This window comes from Melospiza melodia, chromosome 12 (genome assembly GCF_035770615.1).
Source record: "Melospiza melodia melodia isolate bMelMel2 chromosome 12, bMelMel2.pri, whole genome shotgun sequence".
Classification (NCBI taxonomy): Eukaryota; Metazoa; Chordata; class Aves; order Passeriformes; family Passerellidae; genus Melospiza; species Melospiza melodia.
Window position 1 is genome coordinate 20,575,202 of NC_086205.1, and position 19,843 is coordinate 20,595,044.

Consider the following 19,843-nt stretch of genomic DNA (forward strand, 5'->3'; position numbering starts at 1 on the left):
CAGTTGGCCCTTAAATAAAGTATTTTCTGAAGAACACAGGGGAGGCACTGATTTACAGGCTGTAACCCTCTGCTGGGGCCCTGTGCACCAGGTTCTCAGACAGAGAGGGAGATGCACGAAGCTTTCCCTGGCCTCGCAGAGCTCCAGGTCTCCTCCCAGTCAGCCCAGCAGTCACTTCTCTTTTCACTTTCTTTCCTAACCATCATTTATTTCCTTCTGTGTGAATTTACAGGCGAGAGGCACGGGTCTCCCCCTCTCTCTCCACCTCCTTCCCAGCCATGTGACTGAGCACTCCCTGCAGCCAGTGAAACTTTTCAGTCAGCAGCAGAGCTGGGTTTGTTCTGCACCAGCTCCCGGGAGAAGCAGTGCCTCTCACAGCCGTGCTGGCCATGGGGAGGAGTGCACAGCAGCTCATCTCGCTGACCCTCGCCTGGGGTGAGTAACAGCATCATTTCTACCTGGAAAACGGGACATTATCTCAGTCTAGTTTCCTTGCAGTCAGGACAGTACCCAGCAGAATCAAAACTTTGGACAGTTTGTTGCTAACACTGAGGGTGCTTTCAGTAAAGTCCCACTGCTAAGAAATAACCATACCTGCTGTTCATTGCAGCTGCTGTACCCTCAGTTTGACACACTTAGTGTATCAACCTGTTCAGTTTTTAAGATACACTTCGTTTTTGATGTTTTCCTCTGTATTTTCCCTTGAACTCTTTTGGTGGCATAAACTCTGTGCGAAGGAGTCAGTTCCAAGCCTTGTTAGAAGCAGACTTTTTTGGCTTTGCTTTTTGTAATTAAAAATAATTTCCAGACCTGCAGATCTAACTGAAAATCTTGAGTGAGACAAGCAGGAAAGAAAAACTAAGGAAGCATTGCTTGAGTCAATTTATCTGCATTGCAAGATGCAGAGCAGGATCAGGAAAGCAGGAGTGAGGCAGGGGCTTGGAGAAGTCAGGCTGGGGCTTCTCTCAATGACAAACCCCATCAGAGTCACCATCTGATCCTTAATGCTGCCCTGTGAAAATCTGGGGAGCCATACACATGAAGGACATCTCCCAGTCACTGCTCAACACCTGCAGGAGCACCAAATTTGCCTGGTGAAGAGGACAAAATGTGATTTAATCTGTGGAATGGCCAAGGTTTGAGCTTGCTGTTGGCTGTGTTTTGCCATTGCACACGGGGATCACACAAAGAACAGCCCTGTCCTCCTCCCAGTCCATGAGCAGGGAAAGTGCCCAGGGAGTTGACCACAAGCAGCTCCTGCTGTATCTCTGCTTTCCCATGCCTGCTTCATAGCCAAAGGCTGCTGAAAGAGCCCCAAAACATAGAGATGAAAGGGAGAGCAAGATCAGACTGAGTAGCAACACTAATAATTCAGTGGTCAGCAATCACTTTTGACCAGAAAGAACTTGTTTCCTCTGTTCTTTACCTGATTTTGATCTTTCCTTTAATAATTTGTTGTGATGTTTTATTAATGTCACAGAGTCAAGTCCTTCTATGCAGACAGGGAATGAAACATAATTAGTGCAAACCAACACTGCTGGGCAGCTGAACAGATGAGTGTGGTTTGATGAAAAGGGGATGAGTGTCTGTCACACACCCCAGCACAGGCTGAGAAATGGCACAGCTGGGCCATGGCACTGAGCACTCAGCTTCCCACCATAACAGCTGGGAGCACAGCAGCGATGTTCTTGTGACCAAAACCTGTCACCAAAGCATGAAAAAGGGATCTCCAGCCCAGACAGAGAACAGTGAATTTCTGAGAGCTGTGCTGGTCCGTTTCTGGGAGCTTGGGAGCTTTTTCTGGAGCATTGCAAGGAGGCTGTTAGGGCTCTCACACAGCCCTCGGCATCTGTTACACACAATTTTGGTGCTGAAGTGAGACAAGGGGACTGCAGCTGCTGCTCTGGGAAGATACACCCCAGGGCACTTGCATCCCTCAAACAAAATGTTGTTTATATGAAGTTTTGAGTTGGCTTTATAGAAGGGAAAAAAAAAAGGAAACTACTGGGGGTGCAGAGCTCCACTCCTCGTGTTTCTGTGGTCTGTTCTGTTCTGCTGGCAGAGCCACAAAAGGCAGTGCTGGGGGAGCTGTGCTCTCAGCTGCTTTCTGAGCTGTGCCAGGTTCCCAGAGAGGATCTTGGCCATGCCAAGGAGCCACAGAAGCTTTCCCAGCCTCAGCTGGAGGGTAGGTCAGGGACCCATGGGCCCATCTGCCCCTTCACCCAGCAGGGCCACCAAACCTCCTCCAGCAGCCACCCAAACACAGCCAGTGCCAATGGGGGCAGCTGGAGAGTGATCCCTGCCATCCCTGGGGGCTGATGTGGCCAAATGCCTTTTGGGAAGCCCAGGCCAATGGATTTAGCAGTGTGGCCATCACACACTGGCATTTGGCCCCAAAATTCTTGGAGGAACAGTCTGATAGTCACCCAGTGAGCAAGAACCATGGGCCATTCCAAAGACATTGCTGGCTTCACCCCTCAGGTCACCCTGTCCGGCTGAACAATGAAAAATAATTGGGTTGAAATGACCTTTTGAGGAGTTTTATTTAAAAGCTATGGGTGGCATTTTAATGTCACTTCAATATTTCTTTCTACATCTGTGTAACCTGGTCAGTAATCAAAAACAATCAGTGAGCTGAAAACGAAGACCTACAGACAATTTAGGAGTTGTGTAAATTTAAATATGGATTGTTTTACAGTCTTAGAGGGGAAGAAAGAGTGAAAATTGCAACTTCTTCTTTCTTGTTTTTATCATGCTGATACACTTGGATGCAGCTACCCATAAGTGGTGCATGGCAACTGCTCTGGCTTTCCCCTGGCCCCACAGAAGGAGATCAGTCATCTGATTAACAGCTCTGCATCAGTTATGGCAAAGCATAGGGGAAAGGGATAAAGTGAACTAAAGTATCATATGAATTATGCATTTTTAGGTTCATTTTGAGAAAAATCACAATATTTTTGAGGTTTTTCAACTGTCTCAAGTTGCATTTTGATGGTAACACCTAAACTGGCAGTCAGGTGTGTTCTGTACAGCTCAGAGTGAAACCCAGGCAATTTTAGGAGTTTGGAGTATTTACATTTCCATTTCTGCTCTTCTCCAGCATAGCCATTTTAAAGGGAAAATTGTGGTAAGGGTTAAGATCTGTGCATCTTCTCTTGTTGCTTTGATTTTTATCTTGAATTTGATTCAAAACCCAAGAAGTTTTATTATTCTTACATGTATCTGAAAATGGTTAGATTTTTATGAATTCAGCTATTATTGAAGATCTCTGTTCATGATGAGTGACAACAAATAAATGAATAAGACCTTGTGAGATTTCAGCCATTTTCACTCCAAAGGTGCCTCTGGCATTAATGTATCCTGATATTCTAATCTCAGCAGCCTGCCTGCCATCAACTTTGACACTGATTCATGAGAAATTTCGTTGAAAGAAGCAGTGTACAGTGAACTCAGACATGTTGAGGCATTCTCTGTGGAGCTGTACTGCTGGGAATATGAGCTATCTTGGACTTTTGTGTCCCTTCTGTCTCCAAATTGGAGAATTTATCTCTGTCCTCCCACTAATTTAGGCAGTAAAGCATTTAACTACCTCTACCTTCATGTACATCAAAAAATTCACAAACATCAGTGATTTATTTCTTTAAGTTGACCTTGTCTTTCCAGAGTCTTGTTGCACACTCACAAGGACTCAAGCAGAAGAGTTGTGACATTCAAATATTCTGCAGTGTACTTTCCCACTTTTTGTTAATTTCTGTATTTACATTTATGAGCCAGATTTTTTTTTTCACTTCTGCAAGGGACATATTTCTGTAAATGTTACTAGGTGGAAGCATAATTTTGGTGCTGTAACTATTTCCTGATGTGGTCCAAAATGCTCCTGGATTATTTTTTTTGCACCCTATTTTTTTTTTCTCATTTCTGAAAGCCCATCACTTAGAGGGACGGTCTTTCTTTGGGTTCTTCCAGGAGGAGGAACTCGAGGGTTCAAGCTGACACGGCTGCAACAAAATAAATACCTGGAATTTCCCTGTTCCCAGAGTGCTTTCCCAGACTTGTGAATCACTGTAAGACCATGGCACTGCTCACTTCCTTCACACACACAGACACATCCCCATTCCCTACACTTTGTTGGTAAGAAACCAACAACCCCTCTGGCTGCTGCACCCACTTCACCTTCTTTAGACCTCAACAATTTGCTTCCAGCAAATCCTGCTGAACTACCTCCTGCAGGGAATTCTTGTGCTGCCTGGGGATTGTGCAAGGTCTGCTTCCTGAGTGTGTGGAGAGCTGGGAGCCAGTGTGCTCCCCTGGAATGGGAATACTCAGAAGCTTAGGGTGTGAAGCTTAGGGTATTGGTGTCTAGCTGTGGATAGTCCTACAGGGTCCTACATTCTTCATTCTCCTATCATGACTGGAGTCAAATGAAGAGTGAAATTGTATCACCCATTTGATAACAAAGCCAGTGCAGGTATGTTGTGGTTATCAACATAGAAGTGAAATGTAAAGGTTTCTAGACTACTGACTTTAGTTTCTTTGCAGCATTTTCCTCCTGCTTTGCTGAAGTGGCCCTGGGGGTTGAACTGTCTCCAGAAACCACATCCTTCCACCAAATGGCTACTTCTGCTCAGCCACTTTCCTTTTATCATTCCTCACCCCATCAAAGCACCAGCACAGACCCTCTTCAAACAACACCCACAAGCCACAGAACGACGGAGCAGACAAGGGAGCAGCTGCAGGCAGCACCAGCTGCAGGCCAGCCCACGGCAGGAGCAGCACCACCATCCCCAGCCCCGGCAGACAGCCCCAGCACGGCCGGCCAGGCCGCGACCACGGCAGTGCCCTCGCTTACAGCTGCAGCCAAGAACGCAACCTCTGCCCCTGTGTCCTCCACCAGGCACGGCACGGGACCACGTGTGACCACAGCAACTGCAGCAGTGGCCACCAACACCTCCCTGGAGCACGAGACAGCAAGTAGCCAGGGGACAGCTGCCACCAGCACGCCGAGCGCCGGGCCCAGCACGCGGTCACGGAGACAAACAACAGCCACGGGTGATCCAACAGCCACGGCCAGGACCAACACAACAAGCACCCCTGCAGGGACACAGACAGCTCCCACGTCCCCTGGCAGCACTGTGAGACCCCCTCCCACCCCACAGCCCTCTGCCATCCCCACAGGCACCTACACTGTTTCTGATGGGAACAGGACCTGTGTCAAAGCCGTCATGGGCTTGCAGCTGATGGCCCGAAATACACAACAGGTGAGGGGGAAGCTGAGCTCTGTAGTGCCTTCAGTCATTAGCTGGAGTTTATTCTTCCTCTTTCCAAGCCATTTTCAGAATTAGCTCCTATGATCAAAATAAATGGTTTGCTGCCAGTCTAAGGCCTCTCATGCCACAGTATCCCCGCTGCTGTACTTTGGCCTGTGTGATGATGATGCTAAGGGGATGTAAAGGTGCTCTCTTACTTCAGTGATATTTGTGTGGGAGCAATGCTGGGGCAGGGTTATTTGTGCTTCCCACAATGGGAGGTTGGTTAAAATCTGAACTGACTTCAGGCAAGAGCTTGACATTGTGAGTTGGAATGAAAGCAAGAAATTGCCAGTTCACAGACTTAGATTTAGAGGTGGGCTGTCCTGATGCTGATGTATGGACATTTTAGGATCATGGGAACTGCCAGGTCATGAAGAGCTGCTCCTCTCTCCTAGAAGTGATCCACTGAGAATGATTCAGCAAAAGATGCCATACAACCTGAAATGGCAAATGTGTCCCTCAGGCTTAAGTTTTTGTTGCCCCCATTAATACACCATATAAGAGCTACATCCTCAGGCTCTGGAGTTCTTATGCCATCCCTGTTACGAACACAAATACTCATGTTTGATATCTGAATATTTCTAACATGGCAAGAGAGACTAATGTTGGTAAAGGTAATTTTCATTCCTTGTCCTGTCAGAAGCCAGGAAGGGAGCAGGATTCCCAACCTCATCAGACCTCAGTGAGATGTTGATAATAACATGAGGTACTCCCTCTCTGTAAATTACCACTCATACTCACCTGACTCTGCCTGAATCATCAGTTCACTGAATGAACAGAAACCAAATATTTTCTGCCAGCTTAATGCACAGTTTAATGCACTGGAACAGCTCAGTGATGTGTCAGACAACCACCAGTGCTGGTTTGTCAGTGGGGAACAACCCTGGCAGGCGGCAGTTTGGCTGCCACCACCACTAGCCTGTTCATTCAGCCACACAGAGCCTGTCTGGGGGCATAAAAAGGGCAAATCTCTGTGTGTTTTAAAGTTATTAAATCTCTGCATGTTTGCTTTTATTCATCAGCAGCCCTGCAATGTCTCTTTTCTCCACAGGAGCAGATGGAATATGTGACTGTCAACCCGAATATGACAAAGATATCTGGAAGCTGTGGGATGGTGCAGTCTGAGCTGAACTTAACTTTTAGTGGAGGATTTGTAAACATCATCTTTGTAAAGGTAATTGTTGCATTTAGAGGGAAGGAGTGTTTAGGACTGGAAAGCAAGAACAAAGCTGCCTTTGATCCAGCTTGAGCTGTGGGAAAAGGCATTTTATCTATCTCTGTGATTGTTTTCCATCTGTATATAAGGCATGGTTACTCCTTCCCAAAAGGCTAGAACCAGAGAACCATGCTTTAATTAATTCAGATTGGAAAATACTTCTGGAGGCTGCCTGTGCAATGTTGTGCTCACAGTACAACAGACTTCAGTGTTAAATCAGCTCTGTTTGGACTTTCCATTTGGAAGGGAAGAGTAAGCACAGTTCTGTGCCATCCTCTGACAGAAAGTGCCAGAGAGCAGTGTTAAAGCTGTCCCTCAAGGAACACAAAGCCTAGGAATAGCCAAGCAAAATCTGAGTCTTTTTTACATAGGTAAAATTCTCATGGTAGGGGGAGTCAGATCTGCTGTTTGCATGGGAGTGGTGCAGAGGGAAAGGGTTTGGGACTGGAGTCCCTGTGCAGGAACAAGGTGTGCTGAGAGCTCTGACTCACTGTCAAGTTGCTCTCAGCCATTTGTGCCCCCTAAAAGCCAGCTGGGGTTGTCAAATTCAAAGGACAGCCTGTGCAGTTTAAGTGCCCAGGAGCCACAACACGTCCACAGCTGAAGGAGTCAAATTTCATCTAATTTCTGAGTGGAGAATTCCAAACAAGTGAACTGCAACAACAAAATCGTAGGTAAGTGGCCTTAAAATGCACCACACCAGGGAGACCTATAAACACACACAGAAACTTGGGCAAGATGAGAGATCCTGCCTACACAGTGGGAAACTGAGCTTTGTTTTTGACATTGTATCTATGAATTCCATGTTCCCCACTGGGGCCACACCACATGCAGGTGTGGCTTTAACACAAGCTACCAAGAGTGCTGCAGCTTTTACAAGCACAGGAGAAAATCCCTGAGTACAGCCATCCTCTTGCTAAATCAGGGATTTGCACACTTTGGAAGGCAGCACTGTTTACCTGAAAGCTGTAGGGGCTGGGTGATGATGCCAGCAGAGGTAAAACAGAAATAACACTGTGAATAAAGTCATTTATGGGCAGGGAGGAATGGGCAGGAACATGGCTGGATCCCATCAAACTCTGGCAGGTGTAATGAACATCAAGGCCATGTCCTGGAGCTCCACAGCAGCTGAGAGCTGTATCTGGCCATCACTGCTGATCTGTGTCCTTCAATTAATCAAGATAAATGTCAGTTTTGCAGCCTGGTTCCAGGCTCAAATTAGAGACAATTAAGAAAAGTACAAGTGGTCAATCAGTCATTTTCATAAAAAGTCCAAGAGAGGACAGCAAATTATACCCCACATGTGTCATTAATTCTTGAACAGAGAAAATATTTTGAGCAGTAGTCATCTTCATTTTCACTTGTAGCTAAAACTTTTCTAAGAGGTACAGAGAAAAAGAAAAGTAAGGTAAAAAATGAAGGAGCTCCTTCAAAACAAAGGATCAGTTCAGACTTTGAGTGTTTGCTTTAAATGTGTGCTTCCTGCAACAAGAGGAGCATTTTTGGTGTTACAAGAATCCTTAGGGAAAGGCTGGGGATTCAAGTACCCACGAAAGCTCCCAGGTTGCAGCAGTGCTAAGGAAAGTGATGTGAACCTTTAGGAGGTGCTTGACCTGCCTTGCCCTGAAAAAGGTGGTTTTTGGCACAGCATTAGACAATGCACCCTCCACTTAAAGATAAGCCTCAAGAGCATAGCAGGGCTCAGCTTGGACTGCTTTGAAATCCAAGTTAATAAGAAAACAGTTTGCTGCTGGCTTTTTGTGTTTGGTCCCCACTTGTGGCCGTCCCTGTGGGAGAGGAGCTGGCTCAGGCCCCGGGCTGGGGTGGCAGAGGAGAGGGGCTGGTTCAGTGCTCACCTCTCCAGTGGCCTCTGTGAAGGGCTTGAAAAAAGGAAGTTGTGTAACCAACCCACAAGATGTGAAGTAGGAGCAGGTGTTTTCCCCAAGCAAAGTTTTTAACCGTGGCCAAACAGAACTGCCATCCAAAAATGGTCATATTTATGTCTTTAAGTTGGAATGATGCTGAGAACCTCTCCTCTGGTGCATTTTCTTTCTTCAGTTTTCCCCATTCCATCCTACAAGTGCACAGGAGACATTCATGCCGTTTATCCACCAGCTGCACTCATGAGTCCCTTGGTGCCCACAGCAGGAATTAAAGAGGGTAGCAGGGCTGCTGCATGAGGCATCACATTTTACTGCAACACTGCTACCAGGGAGAAGCTCCCAGGGCTGGCTCTTGCTCTGTGGCACCCCAGGGGAGAGCAGTGTCCAGGCTGCACCAGGGTTTCAGGGCACATGTGGGCAGGACAGCTGGCTGGGAATTTTGTTCTGTGCTGTTGTGCAGGGTGCTTTCCTTGCCAGCAATCTTCCTACTATTGGTTATTATCACAAGTATCTGAGGAGTGCCCAGCTTGAGCAGTTTGTGTAAAATGACACCTGCATGGCCCCATTACCTTGAACAGGTGATGCAGCTGAGATTTGGAAAAGAAAAAAAATCCAAGAGAGTTGGTTCTTGGGTCTGAAAGATGATGCTTTAAAAAGTGTTCCTTTGGGAAATTCCTTATGACCATTCTGTGGAGGTAAGCTGTGTTTCTTTCCCCTGCAAGTATGAGCATGTATTATGAATAAAGATACATCTTCTTTTGCAGCAAGCTCGAAGTTACTCTGTCACTAAAATTGAGAGCAGAATACAGTTATCTTCTGAAGGTCAGTGACTTTAACCTGTCTTAATTTCATATTAAACTGTTCTGGGTGTGGGATAAGCTTTCAGATCTTTAAAACACTGGATTTTGCAAATACATGTTTTATCAAGCTTTCAATGTGTGATTCACCTAAATCTTATGGTATAAAAATGGAAGAAAAGGGGCTTGGCTGCAGTTACATCACTATTATTACATTTTCTTTTTGGTCTCAAAAGCTTTCCCTGCCCCACTCTTTCAGAATAGAGATTACTTCAAACCTTGCCTGCTCCTGTGAGAATTCTGACCCCCTCCTGCAGACTCAATTTGTTAAAATGTGATTTGAAGAAGCATCTGAAATTTTAGCCACTTTTCAGACCTAAGCTCAGCTGAGTTGTCCATTGATAGTTAAAGCACTCATTTAAACATGCAAGAAGACTAAGTGATAGTTTATGGAGAAAATGTCTGTGCTTTATTCACCTCTGGGACCATTTTACCTCACGAAGATGTTGGTTCCAATGGAGTCAGTGTGGATTCTCATCTGTCTCTCTCTGGCCTCCAGGTATGCTTTACTATGCAGCCCTAAATGAGAAGCTGTTCACAACAAAGCTGGGGAATTCCTTTAAGTGTGCCAGCAGGCAAACCTTCCCCTTGGAGATGAACTTCCAGATCCTCTTTGTTCATATGCAGCTGCAGGCCTTTGACATTGTGGGTGACCAGTTTGGAAAAGGTGAGTAGAAGGATACTTTTCCACCCTTCCCAGATCTACATTACTCTGGTGGCCTGATGGATGTAATCTGCTAAATTATGCCCATACACATCTCACTGCTGTTGTCTCAACCTTTCCTGAGTCATTTCCAACACAGTGCTAATACCTATGGAGGATGGAAAAATATCTTTCCCTCCTGCATTCAGTACCTTCTGTTTCACCTTCTCATTAAAAATGTTCAGCTCTACAGCCAAAATTTTCTTCTTCATCCATTTTCTCCTGGAACAAGCAGAGGTGTGTTCACTGCCAGTGCACTGCCCACACCCCAACGTGCAAAGTTCATTTCCAGGTCACTGCTCTCAATATAGCCAGATTTCAGATTTTAGCTATTCTAAAAGGCTCCTGATACTCACTCAACTGCAGCAGCAAAACTGCCAGCTAATAAGAGATATTTGTGAGTGCAGGATGATATTTTCAGAGCAGCTGTGTCTAGACATGATGAAATGTGCTCCTGAGGAGGAGCACAGCTGGCGCACTCCCAGCTTCAGAATTAAACATGATGCTCATCTCTTCAGTTTGTCTTTTCTTGGAGAAGTGCCACAATGAGGCAATCAGGTATCTCAGTAAAAGACCAGACCAGAGGGGAGAACTCAGTGGGACCTTGTGATCTCTTTCAAGTTGTCCATTTTCTCATTTCTGTGGCTTCCTCCCAGAGCATTTCCATACAAGAACTCAGGTGCACAGAGGGGCTGACCAGCTCTCCAGCCCTTCAGATGCAGCAGTAAGACATTTTCTCTTCTGCCACTTGTCTCTCTGTGTGCTTACAAAATATTGCCCCTGTATTCTTTTTACTTTAGATCTGTCTTTTGACTCAGTTTGGCTCTACTTGACCAATTCTTCTGTTAGGTCACCATTTTGGTTACCTTCTCCATTCTAAAAGGAATATATTGGGAAACAACATTTGGGTCTTTTTAAAGACATAGTCCTTCTCCACACTGAGAATCCCATCTATCCTGTCATTCTGTGGAGATTGTTTTTCATGGAATAACAATGAGCTGGAAGAACTCATGGCATCCCATCTGGTCCCTGCATTCCCATTCAAATGTGTACAATGAATGATATTACTTATGGGATTAGGTATGGTCTCACCTTTAGGAGAGACTCAGCTGAGAAAGGTGCTCTCTGTTCCTCCCTCTCTCTCCAAGTCAGACTAATCTCTGCTAGTCAATACCATGTACAAATTTAAATTAGTTTTGCTTTTAATCAGAGAGCTGAGAAAGCAGCTCCCACCTCTGAAATAATTCCCCTGTGGCTATAAAACAGTCATGAAACTGTGGTGTATTGGGTGCATGTGCAGATTCTGAAAAAGAAAATCCCCAGTGAAGGAATGACTAAACATCATCAGCCTCCTCCCCTCAGGAGTCGCAAGACTGATAGTTTCACTTCTGTTGCTCCTGATTTGCTTATCTTTAAATGGGGAAGAAAAAGAAAACATTAATGGTCACTGGTTTCAGGTTCCTTACAATTTTGTACAGATTACAGAGGTTAGATCAATAGCTTGATCTGTTTGAGTCTAGAAATCTTTAAAAGAGCCTTCTCTACTTCATTGTATCAGAAACAGTTTCCAGAGTTCATAGAGTTCAACATTCCCAATGTTTCATCAAAGCAAAATGGTCTATTCAAACATTTCTGGCTTTTACAACACTTAGATGCAAATACTTTTCAGCTCATTTAACAGCAGGTTACATTAACCAGACAGCTTTTAAAAGGCAACCTCTAATAGAATGCTCATGCTGCTGGCTTTGTGGCATTGCATCACCATCTGGATTAGAGCAGAAGAGGATCAGATTTTGGGAAGAGCCATGTGGAGGCTCTGGAGCTGTGAAATGATGCCATGGACTCCACATGTTCCTTGGGCTCATTGCCCACTGACAGTATAAAATTCCCATGAGGGAGAAGCCCAAGCCAAGCTATGACCTGTGCCAGCACAGTCATGGAATAAGAGTAGAGGTTTTGATCTCAGAGTGTTGTCAATCCTGCCTCAGAACAGTCCCAGGGAGTGAGGGGGCACAGGGTGTTGGATCTATCCTGGCTATAAACTGGGTTTGCTGCTGAGCTGGGATGTGCTGTGTGTGGGGTTTAGCTGTGGGGTTTTGCTGTGGGGTTTTTTTTAGCTGTGGGGTTTAGCTGACCACACTGCCCTGCTTAGAGAACAGTTTGCACTGCAGTTGCCACTCAGAGCAGCATTCCTCTGCACTGGGAAGAGGCAATCTGATGTCACACAGGAGCAGTTTTTGACCAAGCAGGATGTCTTGCTCTTTATTTTCAGGCTGGCACTTTGTATTGTGATGCTCCCATCTACTTTTGGGAAGAAAGCCCCTGCTGTGTGTGTGCTGAGTGGTGAAACAATTCCTGCAGATGTGAGGGAGAAGAGCCACTCTCCAGGGAAGAACAGAGCTACTGCAGAAGGGACAAGGATGGTTTTCTTGAGATAAGGCTCACCACAGATAAAAAGTGTAGTAAATATAGTGTAGTAAGTATAGTATATATACTATATAGTAAATATATAGGAAAAAGAAAGAAAAAACCTAAAGAAAGCAAGGTTTTGAGAACTTCTGGCTCGTATTTGCCAGTTTTACTGGAATGCAGATATATGGTTTAGGAGTATGGTGTTCTGGTCTAACATTCTCTGATCTCCTTTTCTTTTCAGAAGAAGAATGTTTTCTTGATAGAAACGGCAAAGTAGCTCCCATTGCAGTGTGCCTGAGTATCCTGGGATTGTTTGTCATTGTGTTTGCCACCTTCCTGATCTCCAGGAGGAAGCCACAGAGAGGATATGAACGCATCTGAGGCGCCCCTTTCCTTCCAAGTGTGTGCAGCAAGCAGAGAAGTCACAGGAACTTTTGCTTCTGCCTGGCAATCTCCCTGCCCTAAAGCCACGTTTTTAAGTGAGATGACACTGTGTGTTTACAGCTAATGAATGTTTCTGGAAGGAGTTCTTTTAAGGTGGGAAGGAGAGAACTCACACCTTCTGCTTTAGGCTATTTTTAGCATCTAATTTAGACGTAGTCCAAAATGAGGCGCCTAAATTCTCTCTGTTGGTAACAAAGGTGGTCATTCAGATCACCTAAGTCAGATACCTAAAAATAGCTTAAAGCAAGCAGTATCACTATCCCCCAGAAAATCCATCAGGTTTGTTAATGATGGTTAGATTTATCAAAAGATGTAAGTCTGGCCTTCAGGTGAATAAACCATAGGCCCACAGCTACAGACAACCCTGCTAGGTGAGAGCTCACTGAAAGCTTTTTTCAGAACACAGTGAGTGCCAAAATCTCAGGGGAGTTGTCAGTGTGACTCCACTCTCAAGCAAGTTCTCACCAGTCCTACACACAGTTACACTTCCTAAGCTCCTGGGGTTCTCCCACTAATGCAGAGTGGTAATTGTGACTCTTACCCTGGAGCTGAAGATGTTCCTAGTCTTGTGAGAGCTCAGGAATCCCCCATGTGCAGTTGAGACATGGACCTGTCACAGTGACCACACTGAGCCCAGGAAATGTCCTCTGCTGGGGCAGCAGGGTGGTCCCTTAGTCCAGGAAGATGCCACACTCACTGGAAATGCCTGGGATTAAGTGGCCACCACTGGGGCACCTGCATGAAGTCCATGAGAAATGGAAATCCACTGATGCTGTATGGTCAGGGTTTCAGTGGGAAATAAAAGCTTGCACAGGCCTAGGACAAACCCTGCCCAAAAGTGAGTGTTCTCCAGTATGCTCACAGCTGAGCAGCTGGATTTTCGTATGGAAATAATCTGGAGTTGCATTAAAGCACACTGATACACTCTGTAGGCTATTTCCTGCTGAAGCAATGATGAAGGCATGAGAATAGTAATTGTTTTTGAGATTTAAGTCCAGCTCATGTTCTTTGTTGTAAGAAGGCAAAGTTCCTTGTCACAAAAGATTTACATGAGCAGAAATGTGCACATACAGACACATACACATGTGCACATGCCACACAATCTGCTCACTGAAGCAAATGACATCAAGATGATAAGAAATTATGTACAAAAGCATTTGCAAAAGAGAAAATTATATTCAGTAAGAGCACACTTCCTCCAAGGAGTTAGGCTAATGGCTTAAATTTTACTAATAAAAGTTTGGCCTGGAAAAGGGCTGTGGAATGGCACTCATTAAACAAAAGAAAGATGAAGTCATAGGCAAAAATGCCTCGACAGTTTAATCTGTATCTAAACAAAAAGGAAATGCTGGGAGTTAATTTAATTTCTATGAATAATGGCCCAAATCCTGCACAGTTATTAATGGTGATGAAACTTCACTGGATTTTCACTGGATAAAATTGATGGTTATGTCATATCAGATATTCCCTTAAGTATTTTAAAAATAGTTTTGATATTTTACTAATATTTCACCATTGCAAGTTTATTTATTTAAATGAAGAAAGAAATTCTTCCATTCTATGAATTAGAGATGTTGGTCTGTGTGAAGCAGGAAACATGGCCATAATGCTCTATAATCAGTATAATATGTAGCTGTGGAAGTAATTACCATTCTCTAGAAATGTTCCCTTTGAATCTGAATGAACCAATAAATAAGAAAGATAAAGACAATTTTGAAGCACTTTTACACTTGGAGAAACATCAGAACCAGCTGTGAGTACAGGAACAGCTGAATACATTTATAAGGTAAAACAGCACAAGAAATAGGACACCAAACTTTCAAGCCTTGAATACAGACACCATGATTTGGACTGTATTCAGTTGAATACTCAAATCAAAATGTAACTATTTCAATTATTCTTTTGCAAAAGGGCTCCAGCATTGTTCATAATGCTTAATGAGCTTTATTGAGCTCATTTTCCCTTCCTCCTTCCCCCCTTAGCAGACAAGCAGCCACTGGATTCAGACCTTGGGCCTAATAAGATCCCTCTAATTCCCAGGGTTATTTAATACTATGAATCTGTTGCTTAGAAAGCAGATTTTTATACTCAAAGCATTCACCTTTTTTAAAAAAAGTGACATGTCTGGGAGGAAAGGTAAATGGATGAAGAGCTTCCATTTGAAAATGAGCCTGTGCCTGCAGTGGGGATGTCGCTGTCCCAGTCGGCTACATGTGGCCATTTTAACAAAAGCTGCCTAAAAAGCTCAGCACATGGCCTGGCCCCAGGCTGTTCTGCACAGGGATCAGACATCTTTCCCTTGTCAAAGCTGAGTCCCATTTCACATGTTCTTTGGATTGTTGGATTGTGTGATCTGTGTTACTTCTACTGACATGGATATAGCATTTGCTTCTTCTGTTCTGAAAAATTGCTTTATGTTAATAGTCAGTCTTTTAAAAAAGTCTGATATGAGCATGAGGACAGAAAAGAGTTACTAATGACTGCTAATTCTGTGGTTAATATTGTGACACCTGGCATTTTTACTAGTGATGCACAAATAACGTTTTCCTCCATAGGTTTTTTTCTTTCTACAGTGAATCAACATGTTACTATTGAACAATGTTTGGATTCAGATTTATCTTATTTGTTCTTACGCTTTTTCTTTCTATTTTTTGTTTGCTATTTTTATGAAGCTGCATTCTGCCATTTGTACATGAATGATATTCTGGGCTTGCTCTTAGTGGCACCGGTGAAGTGCACGTGGTGCGAACCAATGAAATGATTGGATGCTCCCAGGAAATGCTGCCAACATGCAGCAAAATTAATCCAATGGAGTTAGTGCTTTACAGCAGCAGAGTATCCATTGGAGAAATCCTTACTGCATCAGGAGATCCCAGCCTTGAAGTGCAGCCTTTCTCCCATCTGTGGCCCAGCCTCACCTCCATCCCTGATCCCAAAACCCAACCAGCGTGCAGCAGGGATGTGTCAGCATAGCAGGGAGTGTTGCCTCTCCAGATTTAATGCTGAATTAGAATCAGACAGCCCATCTTCTCCCTGAGCTGCTCTGTGCAGCTCTAAAAGCTGATGCCCCTCTTTATTTTCTGCCAGAATATAGGAATATTTTAGCTGGCACTTTTTAACCTAATGGAGTGGCTTTGAGGTCTCCCTCCTACTGGGATGACTCTGTAGGGTAATTCCGACTTGCTGTGTTGCCTGACTTGCTCTTTTGAAAATCTTGTCTGGGGAAGTATCTTGAGCAAAAAGTCCCTGAAAGAACACCATACACAAGGAGGACATTTGGTAAACTGCTTGCACACTAGGTGGGCCATAATGGGGCAGCAGGGCAGTTTTGGCTGTAGGAAGAGACAAGGCTGCAGCTGGGTCCCAGAGTGACTCAGCAACCCCAGCCCACTTCTTCCCCCAGCTGCAGGCTCAGACCAACCCAGCCCTGAACCAGAAGGTGCTGATCAGGGTGATGTGATGTGCTGATGTTGTGGTACATTGATGATACATCCACCAGGGAAGCAGAGCATAACTTCAGTGCAAGTGTGTGCTGCTCAGGAGGCCATGGGGCCATCACAGGACTAGGAGGTGAGCACATCCCCACATCCTGATGGCTCCCTGGTGCTCTGCTGCAGCTCCCATGCTAGACCATCCCCGTGGTCTCTGCACACCCTAGACAAAATGAGGGTATCCCAGAAACACAATGATGTCACACGTAGACAAGTCGCTGAGGAGTTTAAAAAGCAGGGTTTAATTTCTTTCAGTCCTTTCTGTTCTCTGATGGACAAGCACAAATTAAGAAACAGCTGTTAATTCAGTTGAAAGAGGAAGGGAGATTAGATTGGCATCTTGAGTATCTGAACATGGCTTGGCTGATCACTTCTAGCTTCCTATAATGTATAGCTGCTAAAAATAACTTGCTATGACAAGTAAGATATGCTCTTTATTTTTCTATTATTGGTGTTTCTGTAATAAAGGCTGTATTTAATCACTAGAGTGTGCAATGATTTTGTCTCTGAAATGTCTGAGTGAGTGTCACATGTTGTGCTTTTCATGAAGCAAAGGTTCTTAGATGGACTGCAGGAAAGCAGAAGACATGGTAAAGATGGGGAGAAAAAACAATTTGCTGCCAGCAGCTGATTGAGGAACTTGGCTGTTGGAGAAGTGCCAGTGAGGGCAGCATTGAGGCTGTAACTTCCCTCGGGGATAAAATACCAGAATTATGCTTCACTTCATTTCTGGTGTCAGTGCACATCCCTACACGATGGATAATTTAATGTCACAAGGTGAAAACTTTGCAAGCCCCTTTGTTTGTCCTTCAGAAGAAAATCAGGGCTGCCTGGAGAGCAGGGGCAGTTTGCTCTGCCCCTTGGCACTTGCTTGGCCTGGTACAGTGTTAAATTTGGTGCCAGGCTTGCACCTATTTAGTGGCAGGATTCCTTACTTGTTCATGTTTTAGAAGCTGGTGAATACACACTTGTGTGTGTGAAGTAGGCCCACAAAGGCTGCTGGTGTTTCAAAATTCTTTCTTGACAAGGTTTAGTGGTAGATGGACGAAAAGTCAACTATTTTACTTAGAGGCAAAACGTCCCCATCTATGAGTCACACCCTGGACTGTCCCAGAGGGACTAAGGTTTGGAATTCATTGAAGAAACCTTTGCATCAGAATATTTAGAAGAAAAATGGAGGTGTATTTTTTAAGCGTCAATTTGAACAAAATAACAAGCATGAGAAGAGAAAGATTTCTTGGAGTTAACCCTTTGTGACTAAGGTGACAAGACTTGGACACTTTTTTCCTCACGTCCAGGGCTGTGGCCATTGCATGCCAACAAGGCAGGGGGATGTGGGTCTGAAGTTTATCTGCCACAGCAACATAACACTGCTGGGCTTTCAGCAGCATCCGGGCTTCCCCAGCCAGCCACAAAATGTCACAAAACATGTTTCTCTTTTTCTGTGAGCCTTACTGCCTATGGAATTGGTAGATCCCAAGTACTTTATAAAATTATAAACTAATTGACTCAGATTCTTAGCTATTTCTTCACAATTTCAGATAGGAGCATTTCCAACATGCAGAAACAAAAGAAATGGCTGTTGGGAAAAAGGAAGGTCAGGATATCCTGACTCAATGAGAGTCAGGATATGTGTGTTTATCAGAGACGCTGATCTTGGTTTAGAACCTCAGTTTTACTGAGGCTTTCTTATATCACAAAAATGTTTGAAGATTATGAATCCTGAGTCCAGCCCATGTTTAACCTCATTTTACCAAGGAATGTTTTTTTTTGTCATCAGGAAAATGAATTAATTTTAATTTTAAATAAATAAAATAAAAAAGAGATAAAAATACATTTTATTTTAAATAAATTTAATTTTTAAATTAAATGAATTAATAAAATGAAATAATTTTGTCATCAGGAAAATGAATTAATATTTCACATTACATTTTTCACAACCTGCTCATGTTATGAGAAAACGGCTCAAATTATTAATCAAAGCATCTTTTAAAATATGCCCAGCTTCCACAATAACATTTTTTTAAAAAATGTTGCCAATCCAACCTGTCCACTACATTGGTAGGTTCACCTGAGTGCTTCTGACTGTGGATGTGCACATCAAACATATAACTGGTATCACTGAGGAAATTATTATTTCTGCATTTAAGCTTTATTACACTGTACTTTCAAACATCTGCATGTACAGTCTGGTGATCCCTCTTGACTTTGCAAGCCCTAAAGGCCCTGCTGGCAGGATGCCTCCACCAAGAGCAGATTTGCAATGCAAATGAGTTTGCCACTTCCATTAGTTCTATTGCTAAAAGCCTCCTCTGCCATCTCTGATTTATGTACTGTAAAATATCTGTAGCTCTCCCCAATGTCCAACAGTTAAACTACATAAAATGCTGCCATCTTGTGTTTAGAGAGAAATTAAACATGACCTTTTAAAAATCTGGATTATGAAAGGCAAAAGTAGGATCTACACTGTCAGCATCTTATGTTAAAGAAGATTGGAGTGAATGGATTATGGAACAATGGAAGCTTCACTTAATAATTTAGTTTTTAAAATCTCATCCTTAGAGCAAGTGCTGATCCCTCTTGCAGTCAGGGCCAAGGGATGATTTCCCCAAGCTGATCCGGTGTCTGTTTAACCTACTTGAACCTTCCAGTCACGGGTGTGAGGGGTCACCATGGCAAAGTAAAAATAGCAAGAGTGGAGCAAGCAGTGACTGCCTGCATACTGAAGATGCTCTTCACGTAAGAAAATGCTTCAGAGTATGGAGAACACTTAAGACACTAAACAATGCCACTACTACAATTGATAGCTTGTGTATTCCTGTAGTGAAAAAGCACAGCAGCTTTGCTTTTTGTAATCAACAATTGGAAATACTTGTTTTGACTGTGCTGGGGCCGGGCAGGTTTAGCAAGGCTCCGCACTGGAGTGGGCTGGGCCTTAAACTGATAAATATTGGGAACAAATACTTCCCTGTGAGGGTGCGGAGGCCCTGGCACAGGCTGTCCAGAGCAGCTGTGGATGCCCCATCCCTGGAAGCATCCAAGGCCAGGTTCGATGGGGCTGGCACAACCTGGGCTGCTGGAAGATGTCCCTGCTCAAAGGAGCGTAATGCACTGTGATGAGCTTTAATCTCCCTTCCAGCCCAAATCTTCTGCGGCTCTGTGTCTTGCAAAGCTCCAAAGCCTGAGGGAGCAGAATAGATTCTGACGCTTTCTGATCCCCCCGCTCAGTGACCTCCTGTGCTGCCCGAGGCGGTTTTGATGCCGGACCTGGGGATGTTGAGGTACCCGAGGATGCCCATGGCCTTCCCAAGCACGCACACCTTTGTGTATCGCTGTCCCATTACAACCCCAGATATCATTCCTGAAGGAGCACGCTCAGCTGAGCCCGTGCACCCACAGGGCCGGCAACCCTTCAGCGACACGCATCGTTTCACATTAAAATGAAGTTTTTTCCGTCGGCCCTCTCGGCGCCGTTCCTCGGTGCCGCCCAGCCCCGCCCCCGACAGCCATTTCCGCGGCTCTGCCCGA

The 19,843-nt window shown here is 44.4% G+C and overlaps 1 protein-coding gene across 1 annotated transcript; it reads left to right on the plus strand.

The window, feature by feature from the left end:
• Positions 1-163: 163 nt before the first annotated feature.
• On the plus strand, positions 164-16,797 carry LAMP3 (lysosomal associated membrane protein 3). The gene is made up of 6 exons (XM_063167224.1): positions 164-435; positions 4,540-5,258; positions 6,361-6,483; positions 9,173-9,230; positions 9,765-9,932; positions 12,622-16,797. The coding sequence occupies exons 1-6, from the start codon at positions 390-392 to the stop codon at positions 12,759-12,761; spliced, it is 1,254 nt and encodes a 417-aa protein (XP_063023294.1). The 5' UTR covers positions 164-389; the 3' UTR covers positions 12,762-16,797.
• The last annotated feature ends 3,046 nt before the right edge of the window (positions 16,798-19,843 follow it).